Source organism: Hordeum vulgare, chromosome 5H (genome assembly GCF_904849725.1).
Source record: "Hordeum vulgare subsp. vulgare chromosome 5H, MorexV3_pseudomolecules_assembly, whole genome shotgun sequence".
NCBI classification, from domain to species: domain Eukaryota; kingdom Viridiplantae; phylum Streptophyta; class Magnoliopsida; order Poales; family Poaceae; genus Hordeum; species Hordeum vulgare.
This window is the reverse complement of record NC_058522.1, coordinates 503070244-503092309: the sequence shown is the minus strand read 5'-3', so window position 1 is coordinate 503092309 and position 22066 is coordinate 503070244. Positions and strand designations below refer to the sequence as shown.

The 22066-nt window shown below is 46.0% G+C and overlaps 1 protein-coding gene across 3 annotated transcripts; it reads left to right on the top strand.

Moving 5' to 3' along the window:
* The first annotated feature begins 15012 nt into the window (after positions 1–15012).
* Positions 15013–20485, top strand: LOC123400127 (5'-3' exoribonuclease 3-like). Of its 3 annotated transcripts, none has more exons than XM_045094538.1 (22): positions 15013–15201; positions 15334–15541; positions 15649–15727; positions 15845–15921; positions 16079–16270; positions 16456–16575; positions 16721–16822; positions 16896–17054; positions 17136–17213; positions 17300–17410; positions 17490–17528; positions 17616–17702; positions 17771–17866; positions 17930–18016; positions 18165–18235; positions 18457–18671; positions 18764–18807; positions 18996–19070; positions 19180–19313; positions 19425–19532; positions 19650–19725; positions 19808–20485. In XM_045094538.1, exons 2-22 carry the CDS (start codon positions 15497–15499, stop codon positions 20285–20287), a joined length of 2475 nt encoding a protein of 824 aa, XP_044950473.1. In that variant the 5' UTR covers positions 15013–15201; positions 15334–15496; the 3' UTR covers positions 20288–20485. The 3 variants fall into 3 exon arrangements, with proteins under 3 accessions (XP_044950473.1, XP_044950472.1, XP_044950471.1); XM_045094537.1 differs by having other exon boundaries at positions 15272–15541; positions 18767–18807; XM_045094536.1 differs by having other exon boundaries at positions 15272–15541.
* The last annotated feature ends 1581 nt before the right edge of the window (positions 20486–22066 follow it).

Genomic DNA, 22066 nt, shown 5'->3' with positions numbered 1-22066 from the left:
CACATTCAACAAGGAAAACAATAAAAGCTCAAAGTTCTTCAGACCCCTACCGACGCAAGCAGTCGGCAGCGGTCTCGGGGACTACACCCAGTGGGTTCACCGAGAGTGACCCCACTGGCATGAAGCTTGAACGGGTCCGCCCTATTGAGCTACATGACAAACAGACACGCCTATGGGACTACTATTACCCGACCTGAGTAACACTACTCTCGGGGACTACACCCAGTGGGTGCACTCGGAGTGCCCCCACTGGTACCATTCGGGCAGATCAGCTCTGATCCGATTAGGTCTCGAAAAATGCATATAAAAACAACTGCCGGTGCAAGCACTCGACAGAAGTCTCGGGGACTACACCCACTGGGTTCACTCGGAGTGAACCCACTGCAAAATAATCCTACTGTATCCCAGTATATTGCTTAAACACCCAGTGGGTTACAAGAGGAAAGTAAACACTTACTAGCGCACTTACTCGAATATCGTCCCGGAGCTCCAAGCTTCTCTTGTACAAAGACGAGATGGAGTCGTACGCTCCCTTCGCATCACCCACCATCAACTCCACCTGCACCATGGCCTCCTTGGCGGCTCCCACTTGGTCTTCCGGGAGGCGTCGGGCGTCGTACTGGACGGTCGACGGACCTGGCACGACAGAAGATTCCTTGGGCATCCCAAGCTCCACTCCAGTCGGTTCCGCCGCGAGGGGCACCATCTTAGTCGGCGACATCGTCTCGGTCAGCGGCACGACCATGGTGGGAGCAGCAGCAGAGGGGACAACCTCAAGGACAGGCGACAAAGCTGGCCTTGACCCCTTTGGGCGTCGTCCTCCAGATGAATCACCTCCGAAGGAAGCCCGACTGAACAACAGGAAGTTGTAGAGAAAAGGCAAGATAGAAGGCAGTACTCGCGAAACAGTAACACAAACTCTCAAAGCTGAGGCAACGTACCTTGCTGGGATGTGGCGGCATTGTCCGTGTCCATAGGATCGTCGTCTTGGCGCGGCAGAGAAGTGGCAGAGGTAGCAGCTCTGTCGAGTAAAATCCACTCGACGGATAAGCACGAGTTCAACTAGAGACTGAAGGAAGATGGGAGAACAAGACACTTACGCTGAGGCGACTGGAAGAGTGATCCTCATCCGAGGCAGAGCTTTCCGAGGCTTGGGCCCACTTCGTTTGGCCACCTTGGACGGTTGTTCCGTAGGCTCGGAAGCAGCGTCCCTAGTCATCTTCTCGCTCTGGGCACTCGGGGCCACGGGAGGAGCTGGCAGAGCATTCGGGGCCACGGGAGGAGCTGGCGGAGCATTCGGGGCCACAGGAGGAGCTGGCGAAGCACTCGGGGCCGTTGGAGGAGCCGACGGAGTCGCAGGTTCGTGACGGCGCTTGGTTCGAGGTTCTGATGGTGGAGGTGGCGAGCTCGGCCCCCCAACTTCCCCCTCCTCCTCTTCGGTCTCCTCCTCCGTCTCCCCACTGTCGGAGACGTACTCGACGCTGTCCACGCTGCCCTCCTCTTCCTCAGCCGGATTCCCGTTCGAGACGGGAGAATACCAGTTGGTCCACGCCTGCACAAAATACAGTCGACAACATCAGATGTCAGGCGGTGGTGCAAGAAAAGACGATAAATCTAAGAAGATTGAAAGCACTCGACAAGAGGTGCTCACCTCGTTCGAAGGAGGATTGTCAGCGCGGAAGGGCTTCACTCGCCGGGCTCCTCTGGGGTTGTCGCAGGCGCCTGTGATACCACGGACCCACGCCGTCACAACCTCCCCGGTCACACATTCTGGATGAGTCCGAGTGGAGTCCCCAGGCCCCGCGTAGTGCCACATGGCGTGGTGTCGAGCTTGCAGTGGCTGGATGCGCCGACCCAGAAAAGTCTCCAGCAAATCTGTGCCGGTGACTCCCTTGCGGACGACATCTATCAGCGCTTCGACCAGAGGTTGGATCTGGATCTTTTCCATCTTCGAGAGCGCAAGCTGCCTGGGAGGAGCCGATCGGTCCAGGCTGAAAGGTGGCAGCCCAGTGGCAGCATTCGGACAAGCGACGTCCTGGCAATAGAACCAAGTCAACTGCCAGTTCCTAACTGACTCGGACAACTGAAGAGGGGGGTAGCTACTTTTGTTTTTCTTTTGGAAGCCTAAGCCCCCGCAGAGCTGGAGGATATGGGTTTTGTCATCCGACTGGCTAAGTTTTAGTCTGGGACCTAGCGGAGAAGATGTACTTAAAGAGCCCCCAATGGGGGGGACATCCGATAAAACACTCGCAAAGCACGACGAATGCAGAAAGATGGGCTATCACGTTTGGAGGAAAATGGTGGAGCTGCGCCCTGAAGTGATTCATGATACCTTTGAAGAAGGGGTGGGGAGGCAGGGAGAAGCTCCTGTACACGTGGCTGAGCAGCAAGACGCGCTCTCCCTCCTGCGGCGCCGGCTCCATCTCGCCCTCCGCCAGCAGCCTCCACGACTTGTTGGCGATCATGCCCTGCTCCACCAGCTCCAACAGATCATTCGTCGTCACCGTAGAGGGAAGGAAATCCCCCTCGATCCAACCCGCCGGCACGGCCCGCTGTCGCCGTTGAGCAGGAGCCACCGTCTTCTTCTTCCTCTTCTGCGACTCGAGCTTGCTCGTCTGCCCTTTCGTCATGGTGCAGGCGGTGGATCCACAGAGGAGGAGAGGAAGGAGGAGGCTTGGAGCGCGCAGGGAGCTGCGGGAGAAGCGGGGTGAATGCGAGTAACCGGAGGACCGCAACAAGAAACCCCCGCTGAAGGGACTTAAATAAACTTCCGACTGGGTCACTAACCGGTGGACCCGAAATCTTATCCCCCGACCAGACGCTGCGATATTAGTGGAGGAGATAAAGGCGCGGTAATCGAGGCGGCAGAAACTACTCGATGACGATGTCGTCATCCCCGCTGAGCGCGCGGCAACCGAAATTTGAGGATCCCAGAAAATCCGCCGCTGTCATTTGACCGATCACATCGAAAGATTCCGCGGAAGCACTCGGTCCCTGACGGTTCGTTTCACGGGTATATTCACTCGGATCACTGGTTGAGAGGATAAAATGGATCGAGGCAAACAACGCCGAAGTCACATCCAAACCAGTCGGATCCGTACTCCACGCATCACTCCGTCGTTCCAACCCCGATCCATTCGGGGACTAATGATGGGGTTATAGTCCGAGGGTAGGGTCATAGGCCTGCCCTATAGGTCCTACCCAAAGACTACCCTTCATAAAGGACAGGGCCCTTAGACAGTTCCGACTGAACTATGGACCTCCCTTCATCCAGTCGGTGACGGGTCCCCCATCATCTAGTCGGTGACGACCATTCGGAGAGTATTAATCGTTCCGACTGGATTCCACTCTGTACATCGTAACCTCCCTGGAGGGCAACGGTCATACGTTTTCGTACACCATTATTAGCATTTAATACATACGTTACCGGTACAGTAGGCGTTTATTCGCCACTACTCCACCCCTGTCCACCAAACCGTTATGAAGGGCAGCGCACTCTATATAAGCCGCCCTTCTCCACTGGTACAGGGGTTGGCTTTTACTGTAATCCATATTCCACTCGACACTAAGCTCCCAAGAGCACTGAGACGTAGGGCTTTTACCTCCACAGTAGAGGGGCCTGAACTCATACAACCTCGCCGTAGCTAAGGCTCTGCCCATCCTTTCGTACCCTACACATCTACTGTCAGACTTATACCCACGACAAACAGTGAGGCAGATCACCGGAAGAAGCCTAACCTCCCTACTAGTGATGAGTTATTGGCTATGGTCAAGGATTTGTATCAAATAGTAATCTTTGGAAAGGGTCCTGGTGGTCAATCTGTTCCGAAAAACGACATTACCGGACATGTGCCCATGTGGAAAAAGAAATCTTTATTTTGGGAGCTACCCTATTGGAAACACCTAGAGGTCCGGTCTTCAATCGATGTGATGCACGTGACAAAGAATCTTTGCGTGAACCTGCTAGGCTTCCTGGGCGTGTATGGGAAGTCAAAAGATACAACAGAAGCACGGGAGGAGTAGCAACGTATGAAAGACCCATACGACAAGAAGAGTGATAAAGGGTGTCAATACTTAAGCAGCTACGCTCTTACCAAAGCAGAGAAGGAAATATTTTTTGAATGTCTGAGCAGTATGAAGGTCCCCGCTGGCTTCTCGTCTAATATAAAGGGAATAATAAATATGGCAGAGAAAAAATTCCAGAACCTAAAGTCTCATGATTGTCACGTGATTATGACGCAGTTGCTTCCGGTTGCATTGAGGGGGCTTCTACCGGAAAATGTTCGATTACCCATTGTGAAGCTATGTGCATTCCTCAATGCAATATCTCAGAAGGTAATCGATCGAGAACGTCTGGAAAGGCTACAGAAGGATGTGATCCAATGTCTTGTCAGTTTTGAGTTAGTGTTCCCCCCCCCTCGTCCTTCTTCAATATTATGACGCATCTCCTGGTTCACCTAGTCGACGAGATTTCCATTCTCGGTCCTGTATTTCTACACAATATGTTCCCCTTCGAGAGATTCATGAGAGTCTTAAAGAAATATGTTCATAACCGTGCTAGGACAGAAGGAAGCATCTCCAAGGGCTATGGAATAGAGGAGGTCATTGGGTTCTGTGTAGACTTTCTCCCTGACCTTAAGCCGATTGGTGTTCCTGAATCGCGGCATGAGGGGAGACTGGGTGGAAAAGGCACACTAGGAAAGAAAGTAGTGATATGTAGGGACGGGCATTCTTTCACTCAAGCACACTACACAGTTCTAAAAAGTTCCACCTTCGTGGCTTCGTATATCGAGGAGCACAAGAATTTTGTACGCTCCGAGTTCCCAGGGAAGGCTATCTCCTGGATTGAAGAAGAACACATGGATACTTTCGGCAGTTGGTTGCGAGCACGTCTCATGAACGACAACACTGTTGGAGATCAACTCTACTTGTTGGCCGCATCACCTTCTTCGACTGTATTACATTTCCAAGGGTACGAGATAAACGGGAATGCTTTTTACACGATCGCCCAAGATAAAAAGAGCACCAACCAAAACAGTGGTGTCCGCTATGATGCCACAGACGATAGTGGGAAAAGGACACATACTGCGGTTACATAGAGGATATATGGGAACTTGACTACGGACCTACTTTGAAGGTCCCTTTGTTTCGGTGTAGTTGGGTGAACATGAATGGAGAAGGGGTAAAGGTAGACCCTTTGTACGGAATGACAACTGTTGATCTCAAGAATCTTGGTTACACAGACGAGCCATTCGTCCTAGCCAATGATGTGGCTCAGGTTTTCTACGTGAAAAACATGTCCTCTAGACCAAAAAAGGAAAAAATAAGCAAATGAATACATCATGCGATGAGCCAAAGCGTCACATAGTTCTTTCAGGGAAAAGAAACATCATGGGGATCGAGGACAAGACAGACATGTCAGCAGATTATAATAAGTTTGATGAAATTCCGCCCTTCATAGTGGAATTGACCCAAGCATCCCATTAAATAATGAAGATGCTCCATGGTTACGGCATAAGCGATCATAGGCAGGGGATCGAAATATAAATCTATGTAATGTATTAAACTTTATGTGATGTGTACTAATGTATTAAACTTTATGTGATGTGTACTACCGTAGTAAACTTTATGTGATGTGTACTAATGTATTAAAATCTATGTAATGTATTAAACTTTATGTACTATGTCAGCAGATTGTCCGTTTTGTACAAGAAGTGCATCCAGTTTTTGTCGTAACCCTCTCAACTTTTTATCACATGCTATGTGGGTGAAATGATGATACCATGCCAACTTTCAACATTTTCAGAGTTCATTTGTATTTTTTTTCAATTTCAGGGTCAACTAGCTAAAAAAAGTAAATGCACGAAAAATATCAAATGAAGTCAGAAATTGTTCAAAATTTGTGATGTGCATTTGACTGGTGCATTTTGAACACAAAAAATGTATGGAGTTCAAATAAGTTCAAAAGAATGAAATCCCTTTGTAACAGATGAGTTATCGTTCGAAACCCTGATACTTCGAGAGAGATTGTCCGTTTTGTACACGAAGTGCATCTAGTTTTCGTCGTAACCCTCTCAACTTTTTATCACATGCTATGTGGGTGAAATGATGATACCATGCCAACTTTCAACATTTTCAGAGTTCATTAGTGTTTTTGAATTTCAGGGTCAACTAGCTACAAAAAAGTAAATGCACGAAAAATATCAAATGAAGTCAGAAATTGTTCAAAATTTGTGATGTGCCTTTGAATGGTGCATTTTGAACACACAAAAAGTATAGAGTTTAAATAAGTGCAAAAGAATGAAATTCCTTTGTAACAGATGAGTTATCGTTCGAAACCCTGATACTTCGAGAGAGATTGTCCGTTTTGTACACGAAGTGCATCCAGTTTTTGTCGTAACCCTCTCAACTTTTTATCACATGCTATGTGGGTGAAATGATGATACCATGCCAACTTTTAACATTTTCCATGTTCATTTGTAATGTTTTTCAATTTCAGAGTCAACTAGCTAAAAAAATAAGTAAATGCACGGAAATTATCAAATGAAGTCAGAAATTGTTCAAATTTGTGATGTGCCTTTGAATGGTGCATTTTGAACACACAAAAAGTATGGAGTTAAAATAAGTTCAAAAGAATGAAATCCCTTTGTAACAGATGAGTTATAGTTCGAAACCCTCATACTTCGAGAGAGATTGTCCGTTTTGTACACGAAGTGCATCCAGTTTTCGTTGTAACCCTCTCAACTTTTTATCACATGCTATGTGAGTGAAATGATGATACCATGCCAACTTTGAACATTTTCAGAGTTCATATGTAGTGGTTTTCAATTTCAGGGTCAAGTAGCTAAAAAAAAGTAAATGCACGAAAAATATCAAATGAAGTCAGAAATTGTTCAAAATTTGTGATGTGCCTTTGAATGGTGCATTTTGAACACACAAAAAGTATGGAGTTCAAATAAGTTCGAAAGAATGAAATCCCTTTGTTAAAATCTTAAATAGAAAACAAAATAAAAGAGAAAATTATTAAAGGAAAAAAATATCGCCTATTGGACCATCACGGCGTGCATACGACTAGAAACCCTACACGACAGGTGGGCCAGGATGCAGGCCCGCGAGCCCAACATAGGACCAACACGCAACGAGAGGACAGATAGGCCCGAAGGCCTGCTTTAGAGAGGAGTTCGATGCAGTTGCTGCGGCGGGGCTTATAAACTAGTGCCACCGCCCCTCGCTCGGCGAGGTGGGACTAAACATTTCGCGGGGCTTTAGCCCCGGGTCGTTGCTAGAACCGGGACTAAAGACACCCTTTAGTCCCGGGTCTGGCCACGACCCGGGGCTAAAGACCCTCTCCTTCCCGCCTCTTCGCTTGTTGAAAACTACCTTTAGCCCCGGGTCGTGGGACGATCCGGGACTAAAGGGTGGTCATTAGTCCCGATTCTTCCCACGACCCGGGGCTAAAGCCCGTCCTATATAAGCGGGACTTCGATTTTCCAACCCCCAACATCGCCAGTTTCGTTTTCTTCCTCCTCTCGCTCTCCTGCGCCGCACGCGACGACGATCTCGATGCCTTCAGGCTGCCCCGACGTCCGCCTCGCTGTCGCCTTCGCCGACGCCCGTCGTCCTCCTCGCCGGCATCGGATCTACGCGCGGGCCTATTCTCCCCCGAGGTGAGCCGCCCTCTTCTCCCTCTCCTCCGCGGCCGCGACGAGCTCGACCGCGCGCGCACCATTGCCGCCATGGCCGCCCCTCCCCGAGCCCATCCCCCACCTAGCCACCACCGGAGATGCCCGATCCATCTCTGGCGTAGGAGCCCCGGCCCGCCGCGCCCCGTCCATCTCCGACGTTCGAGCCGTCGGTGCCGTACGTACACACACACTACACACATACTTTGTGAAACACTCTGAAAAAATTATGGTTAAGAAATAAAATTAGTTGATTAGATAGTAAAACAGAAAATTAGGATTATTGTTTTAGGTAATTAAGTGTTCATATTCTTTTAGTTAATTAAGTGTGTCCATATTGTTTTTGGTAATTAAGTGTTTCATATTGTTTTAGTTAATTTAGTTGTTTCAGTTGTTTAGTTTTTTTTTTTTGCAAAAGTTTGATGAGAATTTTGACATTTGCTCCGTATGTAGTTTTCTGATGATATATTTTGGAACGGAAGGAGTGTACATATTTAGAAAATTTTATTAAACAGTAGGAATTTAAATAGTAGGACATATATGATGCCCGGCCAGCATCCTCGTCGTCGACTCGGTGGCGGCCACCTGCTTGATATGCGTCAGTGTGTGCGGGACTAGGCTCTATCGGGCTGGCACTGGGAGGAGTTATCTTCCGGGGCGCGCAGCTTGGTGAGGAACCAGGCTCCCGTCGTCGACCCGGAGCTTCTTTGGTGGCGGTCGCGGGGGCCACATTCGGTGCTTAGGTTGCCGGGACCAGAGGAGGACGTACGTCGCCGTGTCAAGGAGGAGGACGAGCACATCCGTCGGTACATGCAGGCGTTGGATGCCATGTTCGACATGACCTGGCAGGTTCTTATGGGATCTCACCGGAGCTATGATACACTGATGGTCCCTGCTCTTTGGGTGTCCATCGCCCGCGCCTTAGTAGTACGACGACTCTTTGTTGACTGATCACTCGTTATTATTCGATGTATTACTGTATTCGAGAGATGTATTATTTATGTATTCCAGATTATATATTCGATAATATTAAGTGGATTATTCGATGTATATAGTTTTAGTTGTTAGTTAATTTAGTTTTTTATGTTTAATTAATTTGTAGATACTATGGATCCACACGGTAGAGACGAATATCAGAAAGACGTGATGCATGGTGTCATCCGCTGGGATGATATTTTAGTTGGCGATGTCGATGTCACCAATCAGTTTCTGAACGAGTCCGGCGAGGGAGATGAGTCTATCAACACACAAGGTAGAAGCTCCGGTGAGGTAGACGCCCCCGCCTCAGGCGAGGGAGCAATCGGCGGTTCCAATGAGGAAGAAGCCGAAGAGGGAGAAGCCGACCGCTCCGTCGAGGTGCATATATATATGTTAATAAATTAATCCTCTGTTATATGTATACATATATTAACGCTCTTTCTTTTAGCCCTCTGGATCAAGCAAAACTTCAGTACGTACGAAACGAGGCCCAACCAAGAAGCTGGATGACGGTTAGAGGTACAGGATCGAAACAGTCTCACATGCCGAGGAACCAATTGTTCCCGCAGATGTAAAGCAGAAGTTTGTGAAGGCATGCAGAGTTGTTGTTAGGGACCACATCCCTATCACCATTCGAGAATGGATTAAGCCAAGGGATCAGGAAGGAGTCTCATATGTCGGGGAAGCAGCCAAAGAAAACCTTTGGAGAAAGCTCATGCTTAATTTCACCCTGCCGGCGCCAGAGGTGGATCCAGATGAGGAGGAAATGAATAGGCGAAAAGAGGCCCTAGAGAAAAAACTCAAGGAGTGGGCTCTTAAGAAGATGGTCGATCTATTCAGGGGCTGGGAAAAAGATTGCACCGCGATTTTATCTTGAAAGAGAAGACTCCAGATTTCGATCACGGCTATGAGAAGATAAAAGACTACTGGGCTGAATTTGTGACGTACAAGAAATCGGAGGACGCCTTGAAAAAGTTTGAAAAAAATAAGGCGAATGCAGGCAAGAAGAAGTACCACCACATTATGGGGCCTGGTGGCTACGGCGCTAAGATGGCTGAGTGGGAAGCAATTGAGGCATCATATCTGGAAAAAAAATCACTCCAGTGCCCTTAAGATGGATCCCACGAGGAAGAAACTGGTTTTACGGGCATGGGGGCAAGTTGGACAAAGAAGGAAAGGCTAACCAAAGACACAAAGATAACCCCCTACCCATCGAGGAGATTAGACGTGCAGTACAGGATGTTGAAGAGGGACGGTTAGTTCCCGATAGAGAGAACGACGAGCTCACACGCGCCCTTGGGAATAAGGAACACAAAGGGCGAGCACGAGGCTTACCAGGCTCACCGCCGTGGACGCTTGCGTTTTAAACCAGGAAAAAAAGAGATTTCCCGATAGAAGCCATCAGAGGAGAAAGGAAAAGGAGGCAGCTGAGAAAGCGGCTGCTGCAGACCGGTTGCGTAATGTAGAAGAAGTAGTAAAGCGACTGCAGCAGGATCAAATCGAGAGACATCAAGGTAGCGACCAATCTCAGCGGCTAATGATAGAAGCTGCATCGAATCGGAAAGCAGTGTCGCTTCCACGCAGCTCCAGGATGATGGTGATGATGCACCGACGACAAGTCCTCCTCGTCACTACCCAGTGGATGATATCACTGAGAGCACACATTGTGAGCTAAAGTTGAAAGTTGCTAACTTAAGGTTGACGGTGGCAGTCGGCATCCCTTACCAATTGGACCACATCCAACTTGGCATTGCTCTCCGGTTCCACAAGGGTACGCTGTCGTCGCGGTGGATGAAGTGATGAAAGATTATGAGGAGCTGAAGCTCGACCACCCTGCAGGTGAAGATAGGGATTTGACTCAACTTGGAGAAGTCAAATCCCAAACCGTTGTATGGCCAAAGGAGGACATCTTCCTTCCAAATTGGACGCCAAGGCCACCGACTCCTCATAGCAGCGATCCTTCTTCGCCTCCACCTCACCAGTCTCCAGCGCAATCGTCGTCTTCGCCGCCTCACCAATCTCCAGCGCAGCCGTCGTCTTCGCCGCCTCACCAGTCTCCAGTGCAGCCGTCTCCACCGCCGCATAAGCCGTCTCCACTGCCCCGTCAGTTGTCTCCACCGCCCCTCAGCCATCTCCACCGCCCCATCAGCCGTCTCCACCCACTCAGGATCAGAGCAAAAAGCGGAAACAGACCACCTTTAGTAGTGGCGGCAGAAAGGGGATCCAAACACCAAAACGTAAGTTGTCGCCCCTCCCAACAATACCTCATAAGAATATGGTGAAGAGACCTTGGGACTATAGTGGAGAGGACAATATTAAGAGGGCAGACGCCCATCATGAACAGTGGAAGGCTAAAGTGGCTAACAAGAATAAATCGAAAGAGCCAGAGTATCCGGCCACCCCAGGAGAGCACGTCGCGGTAGTGAAATGCTGAAAAACCTTGAAGATCCCCCACCACCGTTGCGACCAGACTATGAACGCTCTATTATCAAGTCGGCTCAAGCAAAAAAGCAGCGATTGAAGAGTAGTACGTCCAACGGGAAATCAGTTGCACAGCTCGGACAACAGAAAAACCAATCGTGCCCCCCGCTCAAAGTGTGTTCCGATACAAATGTGTGCTCGAGCGGAGCTGCGGTCCATGAGAAGAAAGATGAAACAGCTGGCCTCGATCCGGAATTTGTTGCAACCTACGGAGAAGCGGCCAAGGCTCAAGGCATGTCTATTGATGAGTACTTAACCCAAGTGGAGGTATTCACTGACTTAGCATACACCTACCGGTACGGGCATCCTCTGGTCAAACCTGAGTTAGTCAAATATCTACCAACAAAAATGTGAAGAGTGCATGACTGGTACATGCAAGCATGTCATGAATCGGAAAACTGGCTCTACTTAGCATATGAAGACGAGCATTTCGGGACTGGACGAGGCGTGATTATGATTGAATTCGAAGAATTATATCAGTTATACAAACAAGACGCCCTCGACAAAGCTATCATCAATGCCTATTGTTTGTAAGTATTATTAATTTATGTCATTAAGTCTTACTCAGCTCGTTCTTGCATGTATAATCTTACTCATCACTATATTAATTTTGCAGAATGAAGATTCTCGAATGCAAAAGAGGACAAATCTATGACATTGGGTTCATTGACCCATATTACAATCATCACCAAAGTGTCGAAACGAATCCCCACGATACACAGAATAACTTGGTAAAACCGTTAAGGTTTTCCAGTACCAAAAGGGAAATACTATTTCCTTACAACTTCAAGTGAGTGTTATACTATACACACATTCTATTTTCGCTTACTCGATGTTATTATAAGTGTACGTATAATTAATTCGTTATGCGCGCGCAGGTTCCACTTTATTTTGTTAATCATTGTACCTGACAAAGGAGAAGTAATAGTCATGGACCCGAAACACACATCCCTCACTGCATGGACGGACATGCAGGAATGCCTCTAGAAGTAATTTCAATCATTATGGCACTACATCGGCAACTTCTCGTTCATTTCCTCATACCAACAGGAATTAGTATAGAACTCCTTTATTCATTTCCTTTTCTTGGCAGGGCTTGGAAACGGTTCACCGCCAAGACTCGAGGTGATTGGAAGCCAGAGCTTACATTTAAACTAACAAATGTAAGTAACTACTAGCTAGATCCGCGCATCTCTTTATTCTAGTTTCAATACCATTATAATTCTTGATTATGTTTTTGATTGAACTCTGTTCTCGTAAAGTGCTTGAGGCAGGAACACAGGAACAATTTATGTGGATACTATGTTTGCGAGTTCATTCGCCACACGACCCATGAGATGGGCAAAACCCGGGACATAAAAAAAATCAAAGTACGATAAACAATACTCACAACTTTATTTTATTACCATGAATTGTGTTCGATTTCATTGATATATATATTGACCCATTCTTTAAATTAGATCGAACGGTTGCGGGACGGTCTTCTACCACAGGAACGTATACGAGCAATTCAAGAGGAAATTGTCGGATTCTTTGATGAAGAGGTCCTAAATCCCATGGGAGAATACTATTGCCATTCGTCGAGAAAGATACGAAATAATATAGTGTAAAAAAGATGCATTTATGTGCATGTAACTCGTGTGTACATTTTGTAAGTACGTTCGACAAAGCATGCCGGATGAGATGATGTAATATATTCGTGACGATGTGCAAGTTGCTCCTTTATTAGTGTGTATGTGCAATCCAATTTAGTGCAAAACAAAAATAAAAAAATGCCCAAAACAAATAAATGGGGAAATAGGGGGCAGCAAAATAGCCCCATCCAATTTAGTGCAAAACCCTAAACCCAAAAATTGCTCAAAAAACAGCAAAAAAATAGCCCCGGTTCGTAATACGAACCGGGACTAATACCCCTCCCCCTCGCTCCCAGCCCCGCCACGTGGAAGGCCATTAGCCCCGGTTCGGGGCCGAACCGGGGCTAGCATTAGTCCCGGTTGATTAGTCCCGGTTCGAGAACCGGGACTAATGGCCCAACCGAACCGGGGCTAAATGCCCTTTTTCTACTAGTGAGGGACACAACGTGACCGCTGCGGGGAGCCCAGGCAGGAGGGCCTTTAGTCCTGGCTGGTCACACCAACCGGGACCGAACGACATCCACGCGTCAGCATCTGGTCAGAGCTGGGATTATTGTTTCTTTTTGAATGGGGTTTTTTGTAGGGTTAATTTAGTGGTTTCATATTGTGTTAGCTAGTTAATAGAGAGAAGTGTCCTCTCTTTCTCCGTGCATGGGCGACGCTAGTTACTATACATATAGAGAGAACTTGACGCTAGCTAGTATGAATGGCATATTTTTTAATCTTTTTAATCTTCAAGCGCATTGCATCCATCTTGATCTTGTGATCGGCGATGACATCGGTAACATCCAACTCCAATATCATCTTCTCCTCTTCAACTCTTTGTAATTTTTCTTTCAAGTAATTGTTTTCTTTTTCAACCAAATTTAACTTCTCGGCGAGAATTTCTATGTCGGTTGGAATTTCCGGTTCACATACCTCCTAGATTTAAAAAATCTATGTCACGTTGGTCGGCATAATTGTCACAAACACTAAATAAAACAAATAGTTATAAAAGATAATATATACCACATCTGAATCATAGACATGACGAGGGCCGACGGAGATGGATACCAAAACCATCGCACTATATAATAACAACAAATAATAAAAGTAAGAAAATTACATAAGTATCTATCTAAATCATACAAGTAAGAACTTTTTTTAGAAAGAAGATAAGAAGAAGAAACTAACCATGATGGTGCCGGCACCGAGATGGGTGCGGGCGATCGACGACGGTGAGGACGGGGACGGGACAGGACGGACCGCCAAAGCTACACAAATCTTGAGGAAAATGGAGCTTGGACAAGGAGCTTCGAGAGGAGAAAGCTTAAGTGGTGAGCTAGAGCACCACAACGCTCTCCCACGGCTGACAAAAAAACAGAGCAGTGCACTGTTCTCCTCGTGGGCAGGGGATATATATAGGCCAACCATTAGTCTCGGTTTGTGGCTGGAACCGAGACTAAAGGACAACATTTGGTCCCGGTTCCAGCCACAAACCGGGACTAATGGTTGTGGGGTAGGAGCGAGGCCCATTGGTCCAGATTTTTGTCTGGAACCGGAACCGAAGGTGTCGGACGAACCGGGACCAATGGCCCAGAGGTCCGGCACCCTGGCCTCACGAACCGGGACCGATGCTCACATGGGTCCCGGTTCGTGAGCGAACCAGGACTAACGGGATTTCATCAAGTCGACCAAAGCCCTCTTTTCTACTAGTGGTTGTTTCTCTTGCTGTAAAAAAACATGTGGTTTCTCTTGCTGTAAAAAAACATATTGTTTCTCTCTTTTGTTCCAACAGTATGCCTAAACCTCGGGATTTTTCATAGGACTTTTTCAGTATGCCTAAAACAAAAAGAGAAAAAAAAAACCACTGGAACAAGCAGGGGCAAAGGTACGACCCTTGAATTTTATTATCAGAAAAGTCATAGTAGCTTTTGTGCAACAGTGAAGCTACGAGGATTATCTATAGTTTTAAATAGCCCGTTATAGCTTCGCTATGACCCTGCTATAGCCTTTTCAACAGGGTGCCGCTAAATGGTATCATGTACAAATATGCCCGTCATAGCTCTGCTATAGCTGATTTAGAGGCTCGTCGCTATTTGCCATAACCCGCTATTTAAAACACCGATTATCTAGTGTTCCCTCCGAAAAAAGATCACTAAAGTTTTTAGTGATCTAAACGCTCTTATATTTATTTAAGGAGGGAGCACTATATAATACTGCAGCCTTTACTATTCGGCATGTAATCATGGCGGGGGCATTGACTTGACTTGGCTTCCGAAGGTTAGGAGGAAGTGCGTCCTCTGCCTTGGCAATATCAGGTACTTTTGGTGGAAAGTCTTGAGGTGAACGGTGGAAAGCCGACTCAGCAAAGCAAAAGGTGGTCGCCAAGGATAATCAAATATCCCAAGATTATCAACCGATCTGTTGCGACGTGCTCCTCCCAGGTAAATATCCCAAGATCTGTTGGTGTTTCTAACTAGCTCAGTTGCAGCTAATTCATTACTCTCTCCCCAGTCTCCCCATATGCAAGATTCTAAGTACTAACTAGCGGCCATGGGAATACCTTCCTTCTTCAGTTGGCTCGTGGGTAAGTATCCAAACATCCTCAGTCCCGTCATCGACGCCTTTCCCCCCTCGTTGTCGGAGGAGAATGATGAAGAAGAAGAAGAAGAAGCAGAAGGAGAAGAGGAGGAGGAGGAGGAAGAAGAAGACATCATCTACGACAACCTCTACCTTGACATGAATGAAATCATCCATAAATGCTTCGGCCGGAAGAACGGGCAGGTAATTCACATCCCAACCCATGACAATTAATCTGCGTGCAACTGGCCGGTGTCTGCTGATTCTCGCGACTTCTTGAGCTGGCCACCCTTTCATTCGAATTTGCGCAGGTGTACCTGCGGTTTTTCGATCACATGGACCGCTTGTTTCGCCTCGTCAAGCCGAGGAGGCTCCTTTACTTGGCAGTAGGTTCGTGATATCTACACGGATGGAGGATCACTAGATGCAGACAGATATGACCTCTCTTGATTCCTCCTCCCATTTATGCATATCCACCTATACATGTTTGGTTGATTCCAACTGCAGATGGCGTTGCCCCTATGGCCAAGACCAACAAGCTGAGACAGGGGTACTTCAAATCTACCAAGCAAGGCACAGATGCAGTGAGCTCTTAAGTCTTAAGTGTGTTTTATTTTATTTCCTGCATCTCGATCCGAGTGACACCGTAAATGTCACGACCAAGATATTCACCATGTCTTTACCAAAAATAAAAAAAAGAGAGAGACTCAACAGGCATATGTGCTTCATGCGTTCTACCAGGAGGCTGAAGCGGTCCTCTTGACGGAGATATTCAGAGTTCAAGGGAAGGAGGTGCTGCCGCGAGATACGTACGAGTTCGAGGACCGTACTGTCAAGATGCCAGGGACGGAATTCATGGAGACGATATCAATGGTTCTGGAGTGGTTCATCCGTGAACGGTTGAATACTGATCCGGAGTGGAAAGACATCAAGGTTTGCACTTTGTTTTACAACTTGCAGTGCAGTACTGAAGCAGATGGGGGTCATGTTCATCTGTTCCATCTTGACAGTATTGAGATATTTTGTTCGCCTCAAAGCATGCATAGGGGCTGTGAGATTGCTGAATTTTTTCAGGTTGGTAATGCTTGGTGAGTTCATAATGGGTCTTTTTTCTGAAGGTAATACTCTCTGATGCAAACGTTCCTGGAGAAGGGGAACACAAGATCATGTCCTTCATCCGTGCGCAACGGAGCAGAGAAAACTATGATCCGAACACTCGTCATTGTCTGTATGGGCATGTATGGATTTTAACTGCTAGATGTACTTGACCATCTCGGTGTTTAAAGCTTTCTACAGCAACAAACTAGACATTTGAGATATTCACTCCTTGCCAAGATATATACTCCTTATATTACAGTTAATAACTCTGAAAAATTATCACAGGATGCGGATCTGATAATGCTCGCTTTAGCGTCTCACGAAGTCCATATTTCAATTTTGCGAGAGGTCAATCCAAATGGGAGGATACCCGCAAGACTGTATCAGGTTTTGTTCCCCTGACATAATATTACTAAAAGGTTCTCGTTTGGACTACAGGAATAACACCTTGTTATTGCAGTTTGTGAACATATGGGTTCTGAGAGAGTACTTAGAGCTCGAAATGAAGACACCGGGTTGCAAGCAAGATACTGAGAGACTAATAGATGACTTCATCTGTATTTGTTGTTTGATGGGAAATGATTTCATTCCGCGGATTCCATCACTGGAGATACATGAAGTATGGATGTGTGTATGTTTTTAGATTCTAGTAATCCTTTACCATGCTCATTGTTTCCCTGATCTATGTTTAATTTGTCAGTTTGCAGTTGATCTTCTCATTGAAACGTACAAAACAGCCTTCAACAGAATGGGGGGCTATATTGTCAATACAAACAAAGTACCTGATAATTTCCATCTTTTATTTTCATCGATGATCATCCATTGAGTTGTACTTTTACGCAATTGTTTTGCTACTGGAACCAGATCAAAGATAAACATGGTGTGTATCTGGAAGTCTCGAGGTTGGAAAAGTTCTTTCATGAACTGTCCTTGTGCGAAGAGAAAATTTTACTCAAAAGATATGAACTGCAAGAGGTATGTTATCATCCTAGTCAATAGCATTTGCTAGTGCCAATTAGCATTTCCATATGCCTTGTTCTTGAGTTACCTGCAGAAGTTACTGTGCAAGATACAGCGTGAAGCTGCAGGAAATGTATGGAATGAAAGAAACTCTGACAATTTGGTAAGGATTAGTTAATTAAAAAAAATGTGTAGTGGTCTCATTGGTTCTTCTACTCAGGAAGAAAGTTCCGACGGCTCAGACTTGATATCCAAGTCGTTTGTGACACAACGCAGTACTTCTACTTGCAGCTCTAACGAGTATAATGTATGTGAGTTCTATCTATTTTTGCTACAAACTGAGGACCACCTTTCTGATCGATTCCCTATTATCAGGTAAGAAAGAATACCAGGGAGTTGTGGAGAGCAGTGAATGATATTTGTTGCAGTAAGGACGACCTTTTTAAAAACAGAGCCTGCAAACAAGACCATGTTAGTGCCGTATATTGCTACAAATATTTCTTCTGTGTGCAATTTCTCATGTATCAATTGCAGATAGGGCCAGGATGGAAATTCCGCTTCTACAGAGAGAAGCTTGGTGCCCAAACTTCTAATGAAGTTGGAAGGCTGCAGACTGAAATGGTTATGGTTTCCTTTGTTTTTTCGTGCAAATGGAGTTTCATGAGGCTTGGCATGGGGGGATTTTAGATTGGAATAATCTGTTTATTTTTATTCTTACTGATTTCAATTATCTATTTTGCGGGATGAACTCTTCTCATGCGGAATTTAGGTTCAGAAGTATCTAGAAGGATTATGTTGGATGCTTCAATGCTATTTTTCCGAAGTTCCTTCATGGACTTGGTATGAAGAAAACAGATATAAATTGTTCATTTTTTTGTCTATGTATTTTCTTACACACTGCAATTTCATGGCACTGACTTATTATTATGATGTTTGTCCAATGGACCACGAATTTTCATACCATGCTAGGCATATCTGACAGCTCCAGCCTCCAGTATACATGTTCAATAAAAATGTTCCCATCTACGTATGTTCTAAGGTAAATTTCTGTGTTCTTGCAGGTGCTACCCATTCTATTATGCACCTTTCGCATCTGATTTCAATTGTCTGCCTCAGTTCAACATATCTTTCACCATGGACAAACCACTACGACCATTTGACCAGCTCATGGCAGTTTTGCCACCAGAAATGCATGTTTTGTCAAGCGCCCTTCCAAAATGTTACAGCACATTAATAGGCTGTGAAGAATCTACAATACAAATGTTCTATCCATCAGGTAAACAAGTGAAACCATCAAGTATGTTTGTTATATTTGGTTCATAACATCATATTGTTGGTGTACTTATGTCCATGCAATTCTTTTGTCAGTAGAGTTCGAGATTGATACATATGGGAAGCGTTTCTTATCACAAGTAAGTTATTCAAGCATGTGTGCATTAGGTAAACTGAATCAACCCATAATTTCAACCTAATATCAAGTCTTGGTGTGCTTGGTATAGCTAAGTTACACCTTTTAGATGCTAGGTTTATGCAGAAAGATCTTTGATGCTAACTTCCAATGAATAAATCGTGCTAATTTTCATCTGATAAATTGTTTCAGGGTGTTGCAAAGTTGCCATTCATAGATAATAAATTGCTACTCTCAGCCACCAAAATGGTGGAGAAAGACCTCACGGTAAAACAATTGCCTGACATCTTATACTATGAATGCATACTGACTTAAAACCAATGTCGCATAAATCGTAAGTCACATGCATTAGTAGTTTACCTTGTTTACACATTAGTATGATGAGATGAGACGGAATAATGTTCGGCAAGAGAGGATCTTCCTGAGGAACTCACACAGTCTGACAAACAATGAAGCATTTGTGGCATTGTTCAACGGCTATCCACAGAAAAAGCTTCTGATAGACACCAGGTGCTTGAAGTCTGAACTGAACTTAACGAAAACTTGAGGACCTCATCCTGGCGTTAATCTTTTGTTCATAACAATGCAGAAGCGATGCTGAACTTTTTTGTTTTTCCATAGTGAAATCGGAGGATGGTTCTCACCAGATGAGGAGTGTGAAAGCTTGGCCTCAAGAATAGATAAGGAGCAGTGCTTTTACATGCTGATAAGCGAACCAGACATGACGGTGTAAGTTAGCTTCCTCGTGAGCTTATAGTAGTACTCCTATATCATAAATGTAGTCATGCATTGGGAATTTGGGATAGCTCAATGCCGTCCGCATCTTGTGTGTGTATGTTTCATCAGATCAGCAACGTTCTTCAACCCTGAGGCAGTGAAGCTGATCTCAAGACTACTTGACAATGTCATGGTACCCGATAAGGTAGATTCAGATACATAATTTCGACTGATTTGGAGCTTGCTGGATATCTGCAAGACTGCAACTTGTGTATCCATTTCTGCAGACTGTAACTGAAGCCGACATCCGGAAGAGGCCGATGTGGCACACGTACCCGGGGGGTCCAAGGCCAAGAACGCCGCCTGTCCTCACCCACAAAACAAAACCAGAGACTCTGTGGAGGGCGAGCTCGCCTGCGACACCGAGAGAAGAGCACAAGCTCGCCGGGGAGGGGTGGCTAGGACGGGGGAGAGGAAGCGGCCCCGCAGCCGCAGCCACAGCCGAGACACGGCAGATCGGGCCGGCCGCAGCCACAGCCGAGACACGGCAGATCGGGCCGAGCGGCTACGGGAGAGGTTTTCATTGTGTGGACATGGCGCAGAGCCGAGGCAGCCGGTTCGACGGCAGTGATGAGTGGGCAGGAGGAGGAGGAGGAGGCGGCGCGGTGCAGAGGCAGGAGACGGCGGCGCGGCCCGTTGGGTTATGGGCGAGGGGAGGCGGCCGTTGCGGCAGCGGGTCACCCCGCGCGCGTAGCACTAGCACGTAGGGAGTAGATTATTTCAGCCCAGTGCTAAAAAAATAGAGAGTCAATCAATGGTACTATGCAAACGGGATGCTCCAAGTTACTATATATACATCATATTTAAAAAATTAGCTATATGTACTAAAATGATGTAAAAACTTGGTTTTGACATGTACTTTCTTCACTCCTAAATATAAGTCTTTTTAAAGATTTTACTATGAACTACTCGCTCCGTTTCTAAATATAAGTCTTTTAAGATATTTCACTAGGAGTCTACATACGGAACAAAATGAGTGAATCTGTACTAAAGTATTTCTATATACATCCGTATGTAGTTCACTAATGAAACCTCTTTAAATACTTATATTTAGGAACGGAGGGAGTACATATGAAAGAAATTTAATAAATCCATACTCTAAAATATGTCTATGTACATCCGTATGTAGTCCGTATTGAATTCTTTAAAAAGACTTATATTTATCTGTATGTAGTCCGTAGTGAAATCTGTAAAAGTACTTATATTTAGAAACAAAGAAAGTAAATACGTCGCACATGTGGCATGAATACATGACACTTCAAACATTTTTTAGACAAATTTAATGATGTATATTTAGAAACAAACATTTTTTATGACAACTTTTTATTTGGATTGCAAATTTTAGTGTTTTTTTTGGTTTTTTTAATGGCAATTTTAATTGCAAAAGAAATTAGAACCGAATTGTCTCGTGCCACACATGTTTTATTATTTGAGTACTTATTTCATCTGTATAAGGATTTGATTAGACGTATGCTGGACCGAGAAGAAGGGAGCGTGTGGCTTGAGAATTTTCAAAACCGCTCAAAATACTTTTTTTTTAAAAGCCACTGGTGATATGGAGTAGATGACATTTTATTTTCTTCTACTTCTAAGACCAAAGGCCTCCACCTGTGAGGAAAGTGGAAATTAACTAAAAGGAGCGGTTGTCATGCCTCGAACTCACGAACCACGGCTAGCGTAGCCCGTCTATTTCTGAGAATGTTTATATGTGAGAAAACTTTCAAACTTGACCGACTGATTTTCTCTTTCGTTAAGCCGCCTCTTGTTGACACGTGACTGGGTCCACTGCATTTCCTTTGAGCCTTTATTTCCGTAACCTTATCCTTTCCAGATCCAGTTGCGGATTGTCTTCTCCCTCTCGTCTTCTCCCTCTCGTCTTCTCCCAACCGTGGAGCCGCATTCCTGATTGCTTGCCCCCTCCTCCACCCCACCCCTCTCATCCACGTCAGGGACGCAAGCCCGCCACCCAAAGCTCGACACTGCTACAAGCAATTTTTTCTCTATTGTTGCATCCTCATGCCAATCCTACTCCTCCGGCGAGCTCTACCACTCGTCATCCGGCGAAGCAGCCGCTGTTGTTCATCCTCGCGCATGGCAGCAGCCGCTGCTATTGCATCCTCATCATGGACGCACGCACTGATGTTGCATCCTCGCGTATAGCAGCAACCGCTGTTGTTGCATCCTCGTCATGGACACATTCGCTGTTGTTGCTACGGGGCATCTCCTTCAACTTCGGCTAAAATGGAGCTTCATCGCGCCGCCGGTGTAGCGTCGGACCTTCGCCACGACGCTGGGGCTCTAATGAAGCGTCGCTCGGGGCTGCAATGGAGCATCGTTGGTGCTGCAGCACCCTTGGTGCTGCAATGGAGCTTCGACGACGCATCGTCGGGGTCGTTCGGTTGCAATGGAGCACCGTCGATGTTGCATTGGAGCTTCGTCGGAATCGTCGGTCTGCGTTGCCGCTTTGTCTTGCCACTGGGAGTTGC